Below are 20,506 nucleotides of genomic sequence, written 5' to 3' on the forward strand. Positions count from 1 at the left end.
AACAGTGTTACTTGCGGTTACATTTTTTGTGATATTCTGATAGCACTGAATATAGCATTTGTCAGGTGAGGGCTGGATTCAATCCGTATCGCAGAACTATTGCGGAAGATCCATGTTAAAATGTGAAGGTAATTCCCGATTAAGCTGACATATGCATAGTTTATTGATAAATGCAGTGTCCGCGGACGTGGGAACATTGCCTTTAAATTTCAGCTATAACTTGAATCTTCCACAATACGAATTGATCCCTATTTCAAAGGTTGATCTTTCCAATGTAAAGTGTCCAAAAGGGAGACACCAAGCCCCTTTTTCTAGACTGCATTCCAGCGAGATAGTATACATTAATAGCAAGGGTTTTATTGTGAAATTAAGGAGACCGTTTTGAATAAGTTTCAGTATTTAATTCAATGAAAATTGCAGTAGCAATACAAGTGACTTTAAAGACTGCCATTCCATCCAGACAGTTGTGTATGAAAATAATGTAAAGCTAAGCTATGACAGCGTGTTCATCTGAAAGAAAAACAGACAGAACATGTATGCTCAGACCCATATCCAGGGCAATCGTGGGTGAATGGTATCTCATTTGCATAGCTTCAATTTCTGACAGGCAACCCTTGCATCCACATCACTGACAAGTGCATCAATCAGTTGTTCTTTGTATTTATTGACCAGTCTCTTGCAGACGCCTTTGAGCTTCCCCAAGCTGCGACAAATAGAGTCCAGTTTAGCAGCAATGTTATCCTGCAAGTAAAAATATAGAGCTATATCACAAACAGAATGTGTTAGCTTGTGTCATTGGTGACAAATTAATTTGCTTACATAACATTGTGAGAATTGCATAGATATACAGTCGAAGTCAGAAATGTACATACACCTTAGCCAAATACATTTAAACTCAGTTTTTCACAATTCCTGACATTTAATCCAAGTAAAACTTCCCTGTCTTAGGTCAGTTAGGATCACCACCTTATTTTAAGAATGTGAAATGTCAGAATAATAGTACAGAGAATGATTTATTTCAGCTTTTATTTCTATCATCACATTCCCAGTGGGTCAGAAGTTTACATACACTCAATTAGTGTTTGGTAGCATTGCCTATAAATTGTTTAACTTGGGTGAATTTTGGCCCATTCCTCCTGACACAGCTTGTGTAACTGAGTCAGGTTTGTAGGCCTCCTTGCTCACACGCTTTTTCAGTTGTGCCCACACATTTTCTATAGGATTGAGGTCAGGGCTTTGTGATGGCCACTGTCATCATTACCCTGTCATTATCACCATTCAGCTTGGCCTTGACCTTGTTGATGATGCCCTTACACGCAGAGCAGGTACCTGGAAGGACAGCTTTGATCTGAGGGAGAGGGAGACATTTTAGGCTACAAAAAATAACCAGGTATTTACTTAAATATGACATGGCAAAATTGTACCACCAAATAATGACATAAACCTTGATGCACGTTTCTTTCTTTCTTTCTTTGGGATTAATTAAAACAAGCATCACTAGGATTAGTCTGTTTCTGCTCTCTTGACATGTTTGACATGACAATGGGTTACAAGGAGTTGGGATTTTTTGTTACCACATGAATGTTACTACATGCAAACCCCAATTTATTTAGGCTACCCAGCTATAACATAACATTCTGAAAACCATATATTTCATAGAGCTTGGTGAGAGTGTTATTGGCCTGTGTCGTTATTTTGAAAACAACCTTCCCACAACTTTCTGGGAAAGGTGCAGGATAGTTGCTTCCCACAGACATCAAATCCGTGTCTATTCCACGTTGGTTCAACGTAATTTCATTGAAATGACATGGCTACAACGTTGATTTAACCAGTGTGTGCCCAGTGGGTTGGCTTTGGAACATTCTCAGCACATTTAAGGATTTTCAAAAAACTATTTTCTTGGTATTTCATTACTTTAACATAAGGTTTCCTAAAAGTTCAAACATGGTTACATTTACATTTTTGTAATGTTCTAGGAACGTTCTCCAACTGGTTTGATATCGGGAATGTTCTCAAATAGTTCAGAGAACGTTAAGAAACACAGTTCTCCAACTCGCACGCCCCCACGCCTCTAACTCAATCATCAAGTTTGCAGACGACACTACAGTGGTAGGCTTGATTACCAACAACGACGAGACGGCCTACAGGGAGGAGGTAAGGGCCCTCGAAGTGTGGTGTCAGGAAAATAACCTCACACTCAACATCAACAAAACAAAGGAGATGATTGTGGACTTCAGAAAACAGCAGAGGGAGCACCCCCCTATCCACATCGACGGGACAGTAGTGGAGAGGGTAGAAAGTTTTAAGTTCCTCGGCATACACATCACGGACAAACTGAAATGGTCCAACCACACAGACAGCGTGATGAAGAAGGCGCAGCAGTGCCTCTTCAACCTCAGGAGGCTGAAGAAATTCAGCTTGTCACCAAAAACACTCACAAACTTTTACAGATGCACAATCGAGAGCATCCTGTCGGGCTGTGTCACCGCCTGGTACGGCAACTGCTCCGCCCATAACCGTAAGGCTCTCCAGAGGGTAGTGAGGTCTGCACAACGCATCCCCGGGGGCAAACTACCTGCCTTCCAGGACACCTACATCACCCGATGTCACAGGAAGGCCAAAAAGATCATCAAGGACAACATCCACCCAAGCCACTGCCTGTTCAACCCGCTATCATCCAGAAGGCGAGGTCAGTACAGGTGCATCAAAGCAGGGACAGAGAGACTGAAAAACAGCTTCTATCTCAAGGCCATCAGACCGTTAAACAGCCACCACTAACATTGAGTGGCTGCTGCCATACATGTAAAAAATGTGTCACTAGCCACTTTATATAATGTTTACATACCCTACATTACGCATCCCATATGTATATACTGTACTCGATACCATCTACTCCATCTTGCCTATGCCGTTCTGTACCATCACTCATTCATATATCTTTATGTACATGTATCTTTATGTATATCTTTATTACACTTGTGTGTATAAGGTAGCTGTTGTGAAATTGTTAGGTTAGATTACTCGTTGGTTATTACTGCATTGTCGGAACTAGAAGCACAAGCATTTCGCTACACTCACATTAACATCTGCTAACCATGTGTATGTGACATACATTTTGATTTGATTTGATTTCTTCTGTGGGAATTTCAGTACTTCAGCATAAAGTTGTTTTCATGGTTCTATTTATTCATGTTCTCAAATCTTTCAGAGGATGTTAAGAAAACCATAAAAAACATAAACTTTAGTAACGAAATATATGGTTTTCAGCACCTGAATGTAACGGTCCTGACCTGTTTTATGTTGTTTTTGTATGTGTTTAGGTCAGGGCATGTGTTTTGGGTGGGCAGTCTATGTTATCTGTTTCTATGTTGGTTTTGGTTGCCTGGTATGGCTCTTAATTAGAGGCAGGTGTTTTGCGTTCTCCTCTAATTAAGAGTCATATTTAGGTAGGGTGTTCTCACTGTTTGTTTGTGGGTGATTGTCTCCTGTCTGTGTCGATGTTACACCATACAGGATTGTTTCGGTTTGTTCGTGCGTTTTTGTAGTAAGTACTTGTTCGTTCGTTCTGCGTGTGTTATGTCAGTTCGTCGTACTAAGTCTGTCTATTTTCGTTTTGTTAGTTTATTCAAGTATAGTTTGTTTCGTTTTGTCTTATAAATAAAACTCATCATGTTTTCACAACCCGCTGCGCCTTGGCTCGATCACTACACCTCCTCTTCTTATGAAGAGAGAGAGGATGCCGTTACACTGAACAGCTTCTACCCTCAGGCCATGAGACTGCTGAACAGTTAATCAAATGGCTACCCGGACAATTTAAATTGAACCCCTTTGTTATTTGTTTCTTGATCTAAATTGACTTCCTTGCACTGGCTCTATGCACACTCACTAGACTCAATCTACACACTCACAAATACTACACTGACACTCCAACACACACACACACACATGCATATTGACGGCACACACACTCACACATAGACCCACTCCCACGTACACTGCTGCTACTCTGTTTATTATATATCCTGATTGCCTAGTTACTTTTACCCCTACCCACATGTACATACTAAATTACTTAAACTACCTCGTACCCCTGCACATTGACTTGGTACTGGTACTTAGTACCTTGTAAATAGCCTCGTTATTGTTTTTATTGAGTTACAATTTCCTTTTGTATTCATCAAATATTTGTGTTACTTTTGAACTCTGCACTGTTGGAATGGGCTTGTAAACACTCCACTGTAAAGTATACGACGCATGTGACGAACAGGATTTTAGTTTTCTTATTATGATCTTATTGAGTGCTTGTTTCCTTTGAAATTGAGTCTATTTTAATAGATGAAAATGTACAGATTTGAATGTTTAAACTAAACTTGGCATGCTAGCTCCATCCTGGTGGCTCAGTGGACTAATTCTGTGTTACAATAAAAAATAAATGTTTTTGCATAATTAATGAATAAGGAATTTCCATGTGTCCTATCTGTGCTTGGAGTTCAAAGAAATAAGCTAGCAGTGTTATTAAGTCTTTTTGAAACATTTTGTGAAAAACCTCAAAATAACATAGAATTTCCCTTCTCAAAGCATTAATATAACCTCCCAGAAAAACATTAAAGGAACCAGAATAAAACGTTCTTAGAACCTCCCTGCAACCTAAAAATAAACATTCACAGAACAGACAATGTTCTGTTTTACTGGTCAGGAAAAATATGGCTTCTTTCCCACATCCAATGTTAAACCAAAAACATACGTTCCCACACCTTCCAACAAACCAAATGTGCTAGCTGGGTATTATGTAGGGCAGTGTTTCACAACTACAGTCCTTGAGTATCCCCAATAGTACAAATTATTTTGTAGACCTGGACAAGCATATCTGATTTAACTTATTAACTAGTCATCAAGCCCTCAATGAGTTGAATCAGGTGTTTTTGTCTGGGGCTACAACAAAAATGTTTTCTGTTGGGGGTACTCACTAACACAATACAATGAAAAGTCTCCAACTCTACCTCGGCATGGTTGTCATCTCTGTCCATTAGGTAGTTCCCCCACATGACCTCCTCCTCTCTCAGACTCCCCCCACCTTGAGACTTGAAGGACTGAGCAAAGGCTACCCCCACACACACACAAAAAAAATACTATTAGCATTGTCATTTTATGATATTTTTGAAAAGCAGTGAATTCTTTACAATAGCTACATGGTCAATCCATTTGGATTCAATCACTTTTTGACAGCACCACTTTTTGATTTGAATGATTCCTTCCGTATTTGTCAATTGTAGAAGTGCTCAGGAAGTGACTTTTTACACCTGAATGCCCAACATTAAAGAGATAAAGGTGCTCAAAGTTCTCCCATTTTGCATCCCCCTCCATACCATCAGACATCCATGTCTTCATCACTGGGAAATATTCAATGGTTGAGATTATCATAATTTAAAATCTTACAATAAGGGCAGTCAAATATTTTATCATTTCTGGGGATTAAGAAAAATAATATACAGTATATATATTATCTTTTAATATGAATGATCTAAAACGCGTAAACTTCCATTTTTTTCATGTTCACAGATGTAGTTTAGACCCTATTTTACATCATCTAAGGTATTTGTGTTGTGCCCGCCATCGGTTGAGACACATCGTGCTCTTGTGGATACGGTGGATATGATGTTTTGGCTGATAAATGCACTAAAATATGAATCAAATTGAAATGTTCAAATGGTACCAGAAAGATGGTTGGAGGTCCACACATCAGAGAATGTTGACTTGAATGGGAATATCTGTTGTTTTAAATTATACTGTCAATCCTCCATAGGAAACCTATTGAAATCATAAAAGATACCAGAATAGACATGACCATTTAAGTTGACATTAGGCGGCGGGTGTACCGGTGGTCATCTTTGTGGTAGGAATTAGAAGTAAAAATTTCAATTCAATTAAAATGTTAATGGTTTACCATCTAAATTGCAGTGGTCTGAAGGGATAGGTCCATTTTATGAATTATATTTTCTATGATTGAAATTACACCTATACTGTATTCAGAAGCATGTTGTGTCTCAACCGATGGTGAGCACAACACAAAAAGCTCAGATATGAGAAAGGGTCTAAGCTACAACATGAAAATAATCGGAGTTTAAGCGTTTTTAGATAATTGACGTTAACGATTTTCAAAATGACAATTCTTTATAAAAAAAAATATTCAAGACAAAATAAAATACTGTAGTTTGACAACACTTTGTAAGCTTTTGAATTATATCAAACTCACCCATTTATCTTTTCCAATGATGAAGACATGGATGTCTCATGGTATGGTGGGGTATGCAAAATAGGTACATTTTGAGCACCTTTGTCTCCTGAATATTTTGGCACTCAGGTCCAAAATGTTACTTTCTGAACACTTCTTCCATGGGCAAACATGTATGCAATTAAAACATACTTACCCTAAAGCTGGATTTCAATATTAAATTTTCCTGACTTTTCACCCATATTTCACAAAAGAAGACCCATATATCATATATTTACCTGCACAAACCAGCAGAAGACCCATATATTTACCTGAACAAACCAGCAGAAGACCCATATATTTACCTGCACAAACCAGCAGAAGACCCATATATTTACCTGCACAAACCAGCAGAAGACCTATATATTTACCTGCACAAACCAGCAGAAGACCCATATATTTACCTGCACAAACCAGCAGAAGACCCATATATTTACCTGCACAAATCAGCAGAAGACCCATATATTTACCTGCACAAACCAGCAGAAGACCCATATTGACGACCCTCATCTTCTTCTCAGTCAAAAGGAAGGTAGAAATGGATAATAAAGCAACTGTTGTAAGCCAGTGTAGTTAACTTGGTCCTGGTTGGAGAGCACAGAACGTCTGCTCTTTTCTACCCATTGACTCTGGCTTGATTGGTTGCCGTTGTGGAGGGGAAGGAGCGTGGTTAGCAAGGTTGAGGGATTGGATCTGAGCCCGGGTAAGGTCGGTGGGGGGGGAAATGTTGTCGTTTAAGATATTTTATACATGTGTATTGAAACACTATCATTCTTCAAAGCGAAGATCAGAAAGCTGACTTCCTTTTTCGCTAGCAATACCACAAATAATTGCCCAAATAAAGGGAACACCAACATAAAGTGTCTTAATATACTGTTGGTCTACCACGAGCCAGAACAGCCTCAATTCACCTTGGCTTAGATTCTACAAGTTTCTGAAACTCTATTAGAGGGATGCATCTCCTTTCTTCCACAATAAATTCCATAATTTGGTGTTATGTTGATGGTGGTGGAAAACGCTGTCTCAGGCACCGCTCCAGAATCTCCCATAAGTTTTCAATTGGGTTGAGATCTGGTGACTGAGACGACCATGGCATATGGTTTACATAATTTTCATGCTCATCAAACCATTCAGTGACCACTCGTGCCATGTGGATAGGGGCTTTGTAATCCTATGGGGGCGTAGCCATGGTAGCCAAAATATTGGCCTGCCTAGCATTGTTATACATGACTCTAAGCATGATGGGATGTTAATTGCTTAATTAACTCAGGAACCATGTGTGGAAGCACCTGCTTCCAATATACTTGTATCAATCCCTCATTTACTCAAGTGTTTCCATTATTTGGGCAGTTACCTGTAAATGCAACATCCTGACTTGTGGCAACTCAGTGTGCAGCCTATAACTCTCATAACCTAGAGCCACATTTTCTAAACGTGTACACAATTGGCAAGCCCACTTACATGTTATATGATAGAAGTGCTCTCCTGACCATGCTAATGCATGACATTGAAATTAAATGGAATGCTGCAGGGATCTGAATCTGAAATTAGCTGACCACAATGCCTCTCCCCAATGTTTCAAGGTTTAATGTCACGTATACAAGTACAACAGTGAAATGCCTTTCTTGCTACTGTAGCTTTAACCACAACAATGCAGTAATCAATAACAATATAATACTAAAAATAACAAGGTAGAACAAAAACACACAAGATATAAAAATAAGAAATAAGAAGAACACGATAAAGTAAGTAAGCATACTATATACAGAGTCAGTTCTAGTACCATGATTATAATGTGCAGGGATACTGGAGTGACAGAGATAGATATGTATTGGGGTAAGGTGACTAGGCATCAAGTGATATAATAAACAGAGTAGCAGCACCATATATGATGATTGTATGTGAGTGGGTGTAAGTGTGTGTAGAGTCAGTATAAATGTATATACATAATATATGTGTGTGAGCAAATGATGGAGTGTGTGTGTGTGTGTGTGTGTGTGTGTGTGTGTGTGTGTGTGTGTGTGTGTGTGTGTGTGTGTGTGTGTGTGTGTGTGTGTGTGTGTGTGTGTGTGTGTGTGTGTGTAGGGCATTGTGAGTGTGCATAGAGACAGTGCAAAAATTTGAATAAAATACAAAGGTCAACTCAGATTGTCTGTGTATCCACTTTGTTAGCTATTTAGTTAGCTATTTAGCAGTCTAATGGCATGGGGATAGAAGCTGTTCAGGAGCCTGTTGGTGTCAGACTTGATGCACCGGGACGCAGAGAGAACAGTCTATGGCTTGAGTGGTGATATAGAGGTCCTGGATGGCAGGAAACTCGGGCCCCAGTGATGTACTGGGCTGCCCACACATGCGATCGAGGGTGGTGCTATTGCCATACCAAGCAGTGACGCACCAGTCAAGATGCTCTCAATGGTACATTTGTAGAACTTTTTGCGGATTTGAGGGCACATGCCAAACATTTTCAACCTCCTGAGGGGTAAGAGTTGCTTTCGCTCCCTCTTCAAGACTGTGTGTGTGTATGTGTGGACCATTTTAAGTTCTTAGTGATTTGGACACAGAGGAACTTGAAACTCTCTACCCACTCCCCTACAGGCCCGTCGATGTGGAGGGGGCATGAGGGCAGTGTGGAGTGCTATTGAGATTGTGACCTACTTTTTGTGTGTATCTACCAGTGGAGGCTGCATGCTGAGGGGAGGACAGCTCATAGTAATGGCTGGAATGGAGTCAATGAAATGGTATCAACCAACTGGAAACCATATGATAGATACCATTCCATTGAGTCCATTTCATCCATTATTATGAGCCGCTCTCTAATCAACAGCCTCCACTGGTATGTACTGACATGTATGTGTAATAGTGATGCACGGGTTGACTCATAACCTGCAGTCCCCGTGGTTATATCTGCGGGGCAGACGGGTTTAGGGTAATTAAATATTGTGAGGCTGAAGGGTGGATGGGTGGCTGGCGGGTTGAATAAAGAGAAACAATACCTTAAAAAAATGCAGAAATTTATAATTCTTGGGGAATTTATAGAGGCTACGTTGAGGTTTTTCTTTCATTATTTAGGCGATCTGGTATTGTGCATAAGCCTAAACGTTAGGGCTTAAGTGTATGCGCGCCTACACATCCAATCACGAAATAATGCTTTTGGGAACAAGCAGAAAACCAAATAATGCTTTTGGGAACAGGCAGAAAACCAAATAATGCTTTTGGGATCGGGAAGAAAAAGTTCACTTCAATCCACGGAGGCAAAAAGGACATTGTCGAAGTTTAATTCAATAAGAGAAAAGCTGTGAAAAGAGAGTTGAAAATAAAGAGGAGGAAGGGACAGAGAAGTAATATTTGGAAAAGATTTGGTGAAGTGGTAAAAGAGGATGATAGCAGTGCTGTTTGTGGGTTAGGGTTGGGTGCGGGCCTCAGATTTTCACCTTATCACATATAGTTGGGCGGTTGCAGTTGGCTTATTGGCTATTGCGGTGCGGGTGAAGAAACAGCTGACCTTCGCATCACTAATGTGTAACTGCTAGATGCACACACACATATACACACACATTCACACACTACATGTTCATGTTTTAAATGTATGTAAATTGTAAACTATTTTGTCTGTAATGTTTTTTTCATTATGTGTCAGACCCCAGTAAGACTAACTGGAGATCCTAATAAAATCGAACTCATTCATTCATTACAGTAGGGAACTACAGTCACCAGAAAGCTGCCAGTCAAAATCATAGGCGAAATTCTCAAATGGGATCTGGGGACATGTTCAGATGCTTGAATTGTTGCAATTTACAGTATAATTCCTTTAGTCTGCACCTTTGTGGCCCCAAATAATCAAGAAGTTAAGGACTGTCAGCAAAAAACAGTCAGAGAAAACAAACATCCATGCTCATCATAGCTACATGTTCAGTTCCCATCTTCCACAATCACCTGGCAGTTTCCCTGGTGTCAGCACAACTCCACTGCCCCATAAAGTGTCCGTAAAGTGACCATTTGACTTGCCACCGTGCTGACTGAATACGTTTGTAGGGACAACAGTTTTGAAAACATTTATAATTGAATCGCTCTCACATGCCAATAGAGAACCAATGGTGTGCTAACTTTTTGTAGCATTTCTGAGAACGCTAATATTTTTTTAAGCTGTAGCGCAGTTCTAAAACCAGTTCAAGAAATGTAGTTGCTTGGCAACAACACAACTGCTGCTTCACCAGGCTACCCAATTCATAAGAAGTACAGTTGAAGTCGGAAGTTTACATACACTTAGGTTGGAATCATTAAAACTTGTTTTTCAACCACTCCACAAATTTCTTGTTAACAAACTATAGTTTTGGCAAGTTGGTTAGGACATCTACTTTGTGTATGACACATTTTTCCAACAATTGCACACAGACAGATTATTTCACTTATAATTCACTGTATCACAATTCCAGTGGGTCAGAAGTTTACATACACTAAGTTGACTGTGCCTTAAAACAGCTTGGAAATGATGAAAATGATGTCATGGCTTTAGAAGCTTCTGATAGGCTAATTGACATCATTTGAGTCAATTGGAGGTGTACCTGTGGATGTATTTCAAGGCCTACCTTCAAACTCAGTGCCTCTTTGCTTGACATCATGGGAAAATCAAAAGAAATCAGCTAGGACCTCAGAAAATTGTAGACCTCTACAAGTCTGGTTCATCCTTGGGAGTAATTTCCAAACGCCTGAAGGTGCTACTTTCATCTGTACAAACAATAATACACAAGTATAAACACCATGGGACCACGCAGCCGTCATACCGCTCAGGAAGGAGACGCGTTCTGTCTCCTAGAAATGAACATACTTTGGTGCGAAAAGTACAAATCAATCCCAGAACAACAGCAAAGTTCATTGTGAAGATGCTGGAGGAAACAGGTACAAAAGTATCTATATCCACAGTAAAACGAGTCCTATATCGACATAACCTGAAAGGCCACTCAGCAAGGAAGAAGCCACTGCTTCAAAACTGCCATGAAAAAGCCAGATTACGGTTTGCAACTGCACATGGGGACAAAGATTGTACTTTTTTGGAGAAATGTCCTCTGGTCTGATGAAACAAAAATAGAACTGTCTGAACATAATGACCATCGTTATGTTTAGAGGAAAAATGGGGAGGCTTGCAAGCCAAAGAACACCATCCCAACCGTGAAGCACGGAGATGTCAGCATCATATGGGGGTGCTTTGCTGCAGGAGGGACTGGTGCACTTCACAAAATAGATGGCATCATGAGGTTGGAAAATTAGGTGGATGTATTGATGCCACATCAAGACATCAGTCAGGAAGTTTAAGCTTGGTCGCAAATGGGTCTTCCAAATGGGCAATGACCCCAAGCATACAGTGAGGGAAAAAAGTATTTGATCCCCTGATGATTTTGTACGTTTGCCGACTGACAAAGAAATGATCAGTCTATAATTTTAATGGTAGGTTTATTTGAACAGTGAGAGACAGAATAACAACAACAAAAAATCCAGAAAAACGCATGTCAAAAATGTTATAAATTGATTTGCATTTTAATGGGGGAAATAAGTATTTCCACGGTCCGGATCCACGGTCCGGATCATCCGGCGACGATCCACGGTCCTGTTCCTCCGGCAACGGTCTACGGTCCGGTTCTTCCGGCGATTATCCACGGTCCGGAGCCCCACGGAAACGGAGGGATCCACGAGCGGAGCGGGATCTAAGTCCCGAACCGGAGCCGCCACCGAGGCTAGATGCCCACCCGGACCCTCCCCCATAGAGTCAGATTTTGCGGCCGGACTCCGCACCTTTGGGGGGGTTACTGTCATGCCCTGACCTTAGAGAGCTTTTGTATTCTCTATTTTGGTTAGGTCAGGGTGTGACTAGGGTGGGTACTCTAGTTTTGTATTTCTATGTTGGCCTGGTATGGTTCCCAATCAGAGGCAGCTGTCTATCATTATCTCTGATTGGGGATCATATTTAGGCAGCCTTTTCCCACCTGTTGTTTGTGGGATCTTGTTTTTGTGTAGTGCCTGTTAGCACTGCATTTGCTTCACGTTTTGTTTCTGTCTGTATTTGTTTTGGTGATTTTCATTTATTAAAATTATGTGGAACTCTACGCACGCTGCGCCTTGGTCCATTCAGTATAACGATTGTGACAGCATGCTGTCTTCCCTGCTCCTCTGTTTTACCTCTTTCCTTTTGTGTCTTCTACACCTCTCTCCCCACCTCCTCTTTCGCCCTTTTTTTAATAATGCACACCATATGTGCATTGAAGTACAGATTGAACTTGTATTTATAATATTACAATTATAATATTTATAATGCATGTATTATGTGTTTATAACACCTGGATAATGAACTTTCAATAAAGCATTTCACAGTGTACTGTTTTTTGTCTGTGTATATTAATTACAAATCAGCCTTTACTTGAAACATGTTTCTAGTCTATTGCATAGTTACAATGTGTAACCATTGATGTCCCAGGAGCAGGAGTGGTAAACACTGTTGAAGTGTATAATTGTAATACATACATGCAGACACAGCATCATTCAAAGAATGGAGTTTGATACACCTGGTATTGGATATGACTGAAAAAGAATGTCTCACAGAGACATACCTAAACTGCACCTTTATGTGCCAAGGAAGAGTACATGATCAATGAATATATTCATTGTACAGGCTACAATGTGGGGATCTCATACGTGGTAAGAACTACAGTACATGTATATAGCACTTGCATCCTTGGCACAATAAAGTTAATATATTCTACTTTATCCATATGCTTCATTAATGCCATTCAGACTTGAAGTCGATACAACAACTATGATAGCTGAGGTTCATAAATAGGTTCTGAACTAATATTCATACAAAAAGTTTTAGAGTCCATACACAGATAGGCTACATACTGTAGCTAGCGACACATCCATAGCCATAGAGTTATTTTTAACCTCCACTACACAATAAACAAATAAATAGTAGCTATGTTACTTCAGCTGCATTGCATGGCAAATATAAGCAAGACAAGCTAACACAATTGTACATTCAATTTGCAGTAAATGCTTTAGCTAGCTAGATTCTTTACATCCACTGTTTCACAAGATGACAGCCTGGTTTGCTGGTTTTCTCAGGAGTCCCTAAAACATTAAACAGCATGAATTACAATTTTATACGCATGTCATAACACTAGCTGTCACGTTCTGACCATAGTTCTTTTGTGTTTTCCTTGGTTTAGTGTTGGTCAGGACGTGAGCTGGGTGGGCATTCTATGTTGTGTGTCTAGTTTGTCCATTTCTATGCATGGCCTGATATGGTTCTCAATCAGAGGCAGGTGTTAGTTATTGTCTCTGATTGGGAACCATATTTAGGTAGCTTGTTTTGTGTTGGGGTTTGTGGGTGGTTGTCTTCTGTCTTTGTGTTCATTGCACCAGATAGGACTGTTTCGGTTTTGCCACATTTGTTATTTTGTATTGTGTAGTGTTCTCGTTTATCGTCTTTTATTAAATATGTTGAACACGAATTACGCTGCGTCTTGGTCCGATCCCTGCTACATCTGCTCTTCAGACGAAGAGGAGGAAGGCTGCCGTTCCACTAGCTAGTTAGCTGGCTAATGTTAGCTAGTAAGCTAACTTGCTAAATAGCGATTTTCGTAAATTAACTTTGACAAAAAAATATTCAGAATCGTTTGTCTCGACACTAACTAACATATTCCTCTCAATTGTAATTTTTTTGCTTGACTCGTTATGACGTTATAATTATTTACATTTGCTTCCACCGTGATGTTTTGTTAGCCAATTTGCTGAAGAAAGTCACCAGCGAAGGATGGCTCGCGCCAAATTCTTCATTGGAACCACTCGATAGGACCCAAATGCATAATGAGTGCTCTAACTCCCCCTTGCGGTGGTCTGGAGCAATGAAGCCGTGTTGCTGGATACCTCTAAGTCCCACGGTGTAAGCAACTTTTAAAGGAGGAACCACTGTATATACTGTATACTGTATCCTTCACTATCTATTCTTTACTATCTATTACATCTTAGCTGCTCTGTCACTGCTCATCCATATATTTTATACATATATATTCTTATCCCATTCCTTTACTACATTGTGTGTATTAGGTTTTGTTGTGGAATTTGTTAGATATTAGGTTTTGTTGTGGAATTGTTAGATATTACCTGTTAGATACTGCTGCACTGTCTGATCTAGAAGCATAAGCATTTTGCTACACTCACAATAACATCTGCTAAGCATGTGAACGTGACCAATAACATTTGATTTGATTTGAGACGACCTTGTCTACCCATTTTATGGGTCAGGGATTAATTAATAGTTGTGTATAAATCCTGGGGGAAATGAATACAATTATTGTTTTGACAAATTTGTGACACCTGGCTATATGCCTGTGAGGAGTCTGTAGTTCATTAAAGTCATTGAGAGAGTCTTGCTGTAATATCGACAGAAAAGCTCTTTTGAAGAGGCATATAATGTTGGGGTTATAGTACTGACAAAACAAAGAGAATGGATCGTATGCTCTATGTCACTGAAGCAGCCTCTTTTCTTCTTACTTCCTTAGGCAATCTAACTGACCATCTGGATATAGTCCAGGCCTTCCTAGCCGAGGCGAAGCAATGAAGCCGCCGAGTGGATTTTGCTGTGTCATTAATCACAGCTCACTTTTGCTGCAGTTTCTCTTTTATTATTCTGTCAATTACTTTTTTTATTTTAATTTTGACTACCCAAAGAGACAAACTGCCACTCTAGCCCATTTATAATGGCTTAGAGCTAGACTATTTTGTTTGGCACCTCTTTCTTCCCCATCCAACACACTCGCACGCACATATACCCACTCACTCCATTGCACCACAAAGAGTGTATCTTGTGAGATGTGTGATATATGTCAAACGAACATCAGACCAAGTGCATGCAGTGTGAAATGACTGATGCTTACTCATCTATCTGAAACTATTATACAGCTATTCTTGCCTGTGTTATGACAAAGACAGAGAATAAGGGCACGTCTTTAGAACGGTCTCTGCAATTTACTGTCTTGCTGGTAAGCAACTCCAGAGAAGATTTGGCTTTGTGTTGTAGGTTATTGTCCTGCTGAAATGTGATTCCTTCCCCAGTCCCTGGTGTAAAGCAGACTGATGCAGGTTTTCGTCTAGGATTTTGCCTGTGCTTAGCTCCATCCCAATTATTTTCATCCTGAAAAACTCCCCAGTCTTTACCAATGTCAAGCATACCCATACCATGATGCAGCCACCACCATGCTTGAAAATAAGGAGGCAGGTACTCAGCGATGTGTTGTGTTGGATTTGCCCCAAACGTATGCATTTAGGCCAAAAAGTGTATTCCTTTGATGTGTTTTGTTTTCTTCTTCAATGTTACTTTAGTGCCTTGTTGCATATATATGCATATTTTGGAATGTGTTTATTCTGTATATTTTTATTCTTATTTTCACTCTGTCATTGGTGACATCCCTAAGCAGTTTCCTTCATGTCCTGCAGCTCAGTTCAGAAGGACAACTGCATCTTTGATGTGTCTGGGAGGTTTATGACATCATCCATAGCATAATGATTACCTTGACCATGCTTAGATATATTAAATGTCTGATTTGTTATTGTTAACCATCTACCAACCACTGCCCTTCTTCATGAAGCTTTCGAAAAGCTCCCTGGTCTTTGTAGTTGAATTTGTGCTTATAATTCAGTACTTGACTGAGGGACCTTACAGATGTTTTATGTATGGGGAACAGAGGAAGGGGTAGTCATTAAAAAATAATGTCAACCTCTATTATTTCACACAGAGTGAGTCCATATAACTTATGTGATTTGTTAAGCCACATTTTACTTCTGAACTAATTAAGGCTTGGCTAAACAAAGGGGGTGAATACTAATGTGACTATATTTTAGTTATTACAAAGTAAACCATTTTTACTTTGTAACTTTGTTACGCAACACCATGTAAAAAAGAGGGTGCAGACTTTCTATTGGCTCTACTTTACACCAAAGTGATTAAAAAACAAACTGTAACATTGTCAATGCAATACAGGCTAATGTCAGGCCACTACCAACGGGGGTGCTAGAGTCTGGTGGTTGAGGCCTGTATCAGCCCTGGTGGACTGGCCTGTGTCATGACAAAGACAAACAGGGGAACAAGACAAGTGTGAGTATTTAAAACTGTCTCTGCCCCCTGCCAGGAGAATCGTCCACTACACTTCTGAACAGCTGCCTAATGGGGCTACTGAACCTAGGAGCCGCAGTAAAAACAAAATAACAGCTTGAAGATAATTAAAGTGGTACAGTTGAGCAAATGATGAGCCAATTAGCAACAGTTAATAAAGTAGTGGGTGGGAGAATCAAAGGCACGGCTGTCTGTGTAGGGCTTTATGAATAGTTTGTGACAGATGTGTAAAAAGACATGGAAAACTGTATCACTCAGTGACTTGGTGACTATATTGCGTATTGATGCTACAGGATGTTGCAGTATAATCATGAGAACACAATGCACAATGCTGTCAGTAGAGGGTGTTCTTCTGCATAAAATATGTGATCAGTCTAGATGGCCACATGGCATGTAGTTGTTAACAGTTCTACCATGTGAGCTATTCAACATTTTATTACCAGAGATTTCAAAGGGAAATATATTTCAACATTTTTTGTGAAGGTAGAGCATCATTATTTCCAGGAAATATCAACGTGATTCCCATATTATTTATATTTGTTATGAGGGAATGTGCATCCCTTTCTTAGTTCTCATGTGGAAAATGTGTATGGAGCTGCAGAAGGGGAAGCAGGTGAGGATGAGGGGGGAAGCAGCCTCTTCATCACGGTAGATGGGTTCTCATAAGATATTATATCTAATAGGGCAGCAGGCCCCAGGTTAACCAAGGTTTGTCTTAGCTAATATTATATTGGAGGTCATACAGGTGGAATATAAGAGTCATACCGCCGAGTTATCCTCTTTCCAAATGAGAGGAAAAGTCCAAGCTTATGTTATGGCCTCCCTTTTGGGACATTATTGAGTTATATTGCACCAAAGCAGTTCTTAAATGGATACTTTTGGGATTTTGGCAATGAGGCCATTTATCTACTTCCCCAGAGTCAGATGAACTTGTGGATACCATTTTTATGTCGCTATGTCCAGCATGAAGGAAGTAAAAGGTAGTTTCACAAGAAAATATTAACTTGCATTAGCGCAATGACTGGAAGTCTATGGGTATCTGCGCTAAAGCTAGTTAGTATAGGCTCGCGAAACTACCTCTAACTTCCTTTATACTTCAATGTATAGTCAGCACAGGCATACATGACTGTGATGTTTTCTGTGTTCCGAGTATGAAGACAAAGCTATCTATCTCGAGTTAAGGACAGTGCTTTATATATTCTGTAAATAGTTTCCCCAAACGGCGATAATAAATTGATACCATTGATTAAAAAATTCTAATCAATTTCTTTTTTATTCTGTGCATACAATCTATACAATACAGTGGTCTTTGACTATGGTTGCAAAATTCCAGGAACTTTCAATATTTTCCCTGGTTTCCCAGAAATCCTAGTTGGAATATTCCATATTTCCTGCTTATTGTCTTCTTATTCTAAAAATCCTCCAACTGGGATTTCGGGAAAACTAGGGAATTTATTGAAAGTTCACGGAGTTTTACAACACTATCTTTGACATCTAATACAGCCAAGTTTCAGTGCAGGTTAGATGAACTTATAGAGAGACACATTTACTACCATACCTTTCCTTTGACAATTCATAAGTTATAATAATATTTTAACAGAAAACAAATATACATGAGGATGATCAAGAAATCCTCAAAGAACATTGCTATTCCTCAAGAGAAAGGAATATAACAGGAGTGTGTCATAAAGAGTGACATTAAAGGGATAGTTACATCTCAACAAGCATGTCTTGATTCGACGAAAAATGAGTTTACATTGTTTAAAGTGAATAGCCATATCTGAGTGACCATTTAGTGCAATTGGAGCAAGCATACATGAATGTAAATCAAAGCTGAATTTCATGTAGCTCATGCATTGAAGCTTCTCTGATCAAATACCTTGACAATAACAGGTTGTATAGGAAAAAAATGTCTATAACTTGTTTTGGTTTACTTGTTATTGTGTATAGAATCTAATGTAATTGTGTTGAAATGTATATTAGAAACCACACCAAGCCACCACAACAGGTATGCAGATTTTATGACATATATTCAAAAACAATTGATCTAACCACTTGTTAGAGGTTGCCCGCTTCCTAAATTCACCTAATTTCTCATCAAATCCATTATCCTTTATAAAACACATCAAGAAACAAGGTCATGATGAGTTACCTGAAGAGAACATTATCACCAGACTTTAAGTTGCAAATTTAGATATTCATTGTTTTGAAATATTCACAAAATCTGTTTGACAGGTTTGTAGTCCTTTTGTGGTGTCATATTTTTTAAACTCAAATGTGGATGGGTAAGCAGCTAGACTAGGAATTTCATTAGATTTATGCAAAAGATTTTTCTCCTTTGAACAATACTACCTCAGAAATCTTGATACATTTCCGCTTCGTCTAATTCTTTTTGTTGTTCCTCTCCAGTGACATATCCAAAGTATGGAATTTTTTGTATCACAGAGGGACGGATTCTTGGGAGAATGGGTCTGTAATTGTGAGCTTGAGGCTATCAAGACTCAGTAGAGCCATCATACGAGCATAGAAGAAAAGGGATTTATCTTCTATGCTTTTGATTAATATGCTGTTTGTAACCTCAACTGCTTGCATCAAAGTTAGCGTAAGTGAATAAAATATGATTTTATTATTTCAGAACAGAATCTTCAGCTATAGAGAACAAGTGCTTCAACATTTGGGCTTTAGGTTAAACAGGTGGTTCAAACATACTGCAGCTGATGCTAAATAAGCAAGAATGTATGCATAAAGAAAGTTGCCGAAAGTTGCTTTCCTTGCTCTACCTGTCTCAGTAGTAGACACACGAGTACATTCAGTATATTCATGCATGATGCGTCACCTGCATTCTCCACTGGGAAATCCCACAAAGAACAAACAATGCTCAGCTGTCCTAAAAATCTAACAAAATCGGAATAAAAATCTAACCCCACTCTCCCTCCCTGTGACCACAAAGTCAGGTTATGTGATCTGTCGCAACATTTTCCCCTTCAGGCTAAAAGGGAATGAGGAAGGTTGGCTCTGACTCTGACAAAGCCATTCCCTTAATGGCAACAGCAATATTTTGGAGTTTGGATCCACAGCTCAACAGAGGATTTCCTCCATGGTTTCAGGCGGCCATTTTGTGGGAACAATGGTCCTCTCCCTCACGCCTGAGGTTGGCATCTAATCAGAGCTACTGTCAGAGCCATCCCTGCGCATCATGGGAGTGTGCCACTGTGCCTCTCCTCCCTCCTCTCTTTCCTTCTCTTCCTCTCGTTATCTCTCTCCAGCACTCTCTATTTCTCTCTCTCTCTCTCTCAGATGTTTTCCAGGACATCACAGGGCACGTAGCCTCTCTTCTTTCCACTGGCCACTCGGATGAAGCCACTGTGTTCATCCTCACCGCTTACACAAATCTGATGAAACAGTGAAGAATGATCTCGTAATTTAGTTGCTTTTTGTACAAACAAAACACAATTTAACACATTCAATTCACAATGCACAGTGGCCCTAAAGGGCGAAGTAGCTTTAGGGTCACTGTAAGAAATATATAATTCTCCCACCAAACAACAATGACACCTGTCTGTATTTGCCTGATAGTCTTTGATAGAGCTGCAGAGGGGTGGTTTGAATAGTCTTTGATACAGCTGCAGAGGGGTAGTGTGAATAGTATTTTATACAGCTGCAGAGGGGTAGTGTGAATAGTATTTTATACAGCTGCAGAGGGGTAGTGTGAATAGTCTTTGATACAGCTGCAGAGGGGTAGTTTGAATAGTATTTTATACAGCTGCAGAGGGGTAGTGTGAATAGTATTTTATACAGCTGCAGAGGGGTAGTGTGAATAGTATTTTATACAGCTGCAGAGGGGTAGTGTGAATAGTCTTTGATACAGCTGCAGAGGGGTAGTTTGAATAGTATTTTATACAGCTGCAGAGGGGTAGTGTGAATAGTATTTTATACAGCTGCAGAGGGGTAGTGTGAATAGTCTTTGATACAGCTGCAGAGGGTAGTTTGAATAGTCTTTGATACAGCTGCAGAGGGTAGTTTGAATAGTCTTTGATACAGCTGCAGAGGGTAGTTTGAATAGTCTTTGATACAGC

At 39.7% G+C, this 20,506-nt stretch overlaps 2 protein-coding genes across 2 annotated transcripts in view; both read right to left on the minus strand.

Moving 5' to 3' along the window:
- Positions 1-386: 386 nt before the first annotated feature.
- Positions 387-8,276, minus strand: LOC129811429 (saposin-C-like). Its single transcript, XM_055862720.1, has 4 exons — positions 6,742-8,276; positions 5,001-5,101; positions 1,262-1,348; positions 387-741 (listed from the first exon to the last, which is right to left on the minus strand). The coding sequence occupies exons 1-4, from the start codon at positions 6,779-6,781 to the stop codon at positions 580-582; spliced, it is 390 nt and encodes a 129-aa protein (XP_055718695.1). The 5' UTR covers positions 6,782-8,276; the 3' UTR covers positions 387-579.
- A 9,408-nt stretch (positions 8,277-17,684) lies between these two features.
- stac (SH3 and cysteine rich domain) overlaps positions 17,685-20,506 on the minus strand; it is a 56,327-nt gene continuing 53,505 nt past the window's right edge. The window contains exon 11 of the mRNA XM_055862719.1: positions 17,685-19,822. Coding sequence (XP_055718694.1) covers positions 19,724-19,822 — 99 coding nt within the window. The 3' untranslated portion in view covers positions 17,685-19,723. The remainder of the gene's footprint in view (positions 19,823-20,506) is intronic.

This window comes from Salvelinus fontinalis, chromosome 15 (assembly GCF_029448725.1).
Source record: "Salvelinus fontinalis isolate EN_2023a chromosome 15, ASM2944872v1, whole genome shotgun sequence".
NCBI classification, from domain to species: Eukaryota; Metazoa; Chordata; class Actinopteri; order Salmoniformes; family Salmonidae; genus Salvelinus; species Salvelinus fontinalis.

Excerpts from the sequence above, each read along its gene's own strand:
- LOC129811429 (XM_055862720.1), bottom strand. The coding sequence starts at position 6,781 with ATGAGGGTCGTCAATATGGGTCTTCTGCTGGTTTGTGCAG. Across the intron at positions 5,102-6,741 it reads TCTTCTGCTGGTTTGTGCAG|CCTTTGCTCAGTCCTTCAAG; the intron begins GTAAATATATGG and ends GTGTGGGGGTAG. Across the intron at positions 1,349-5,000 it reads GAGATGACAACCATGCCGAG|ATCAAAGCTGTCCTTCCAGG; the intron begins GTAGAGTTGGAG and ends CCTCTCCCTCAG.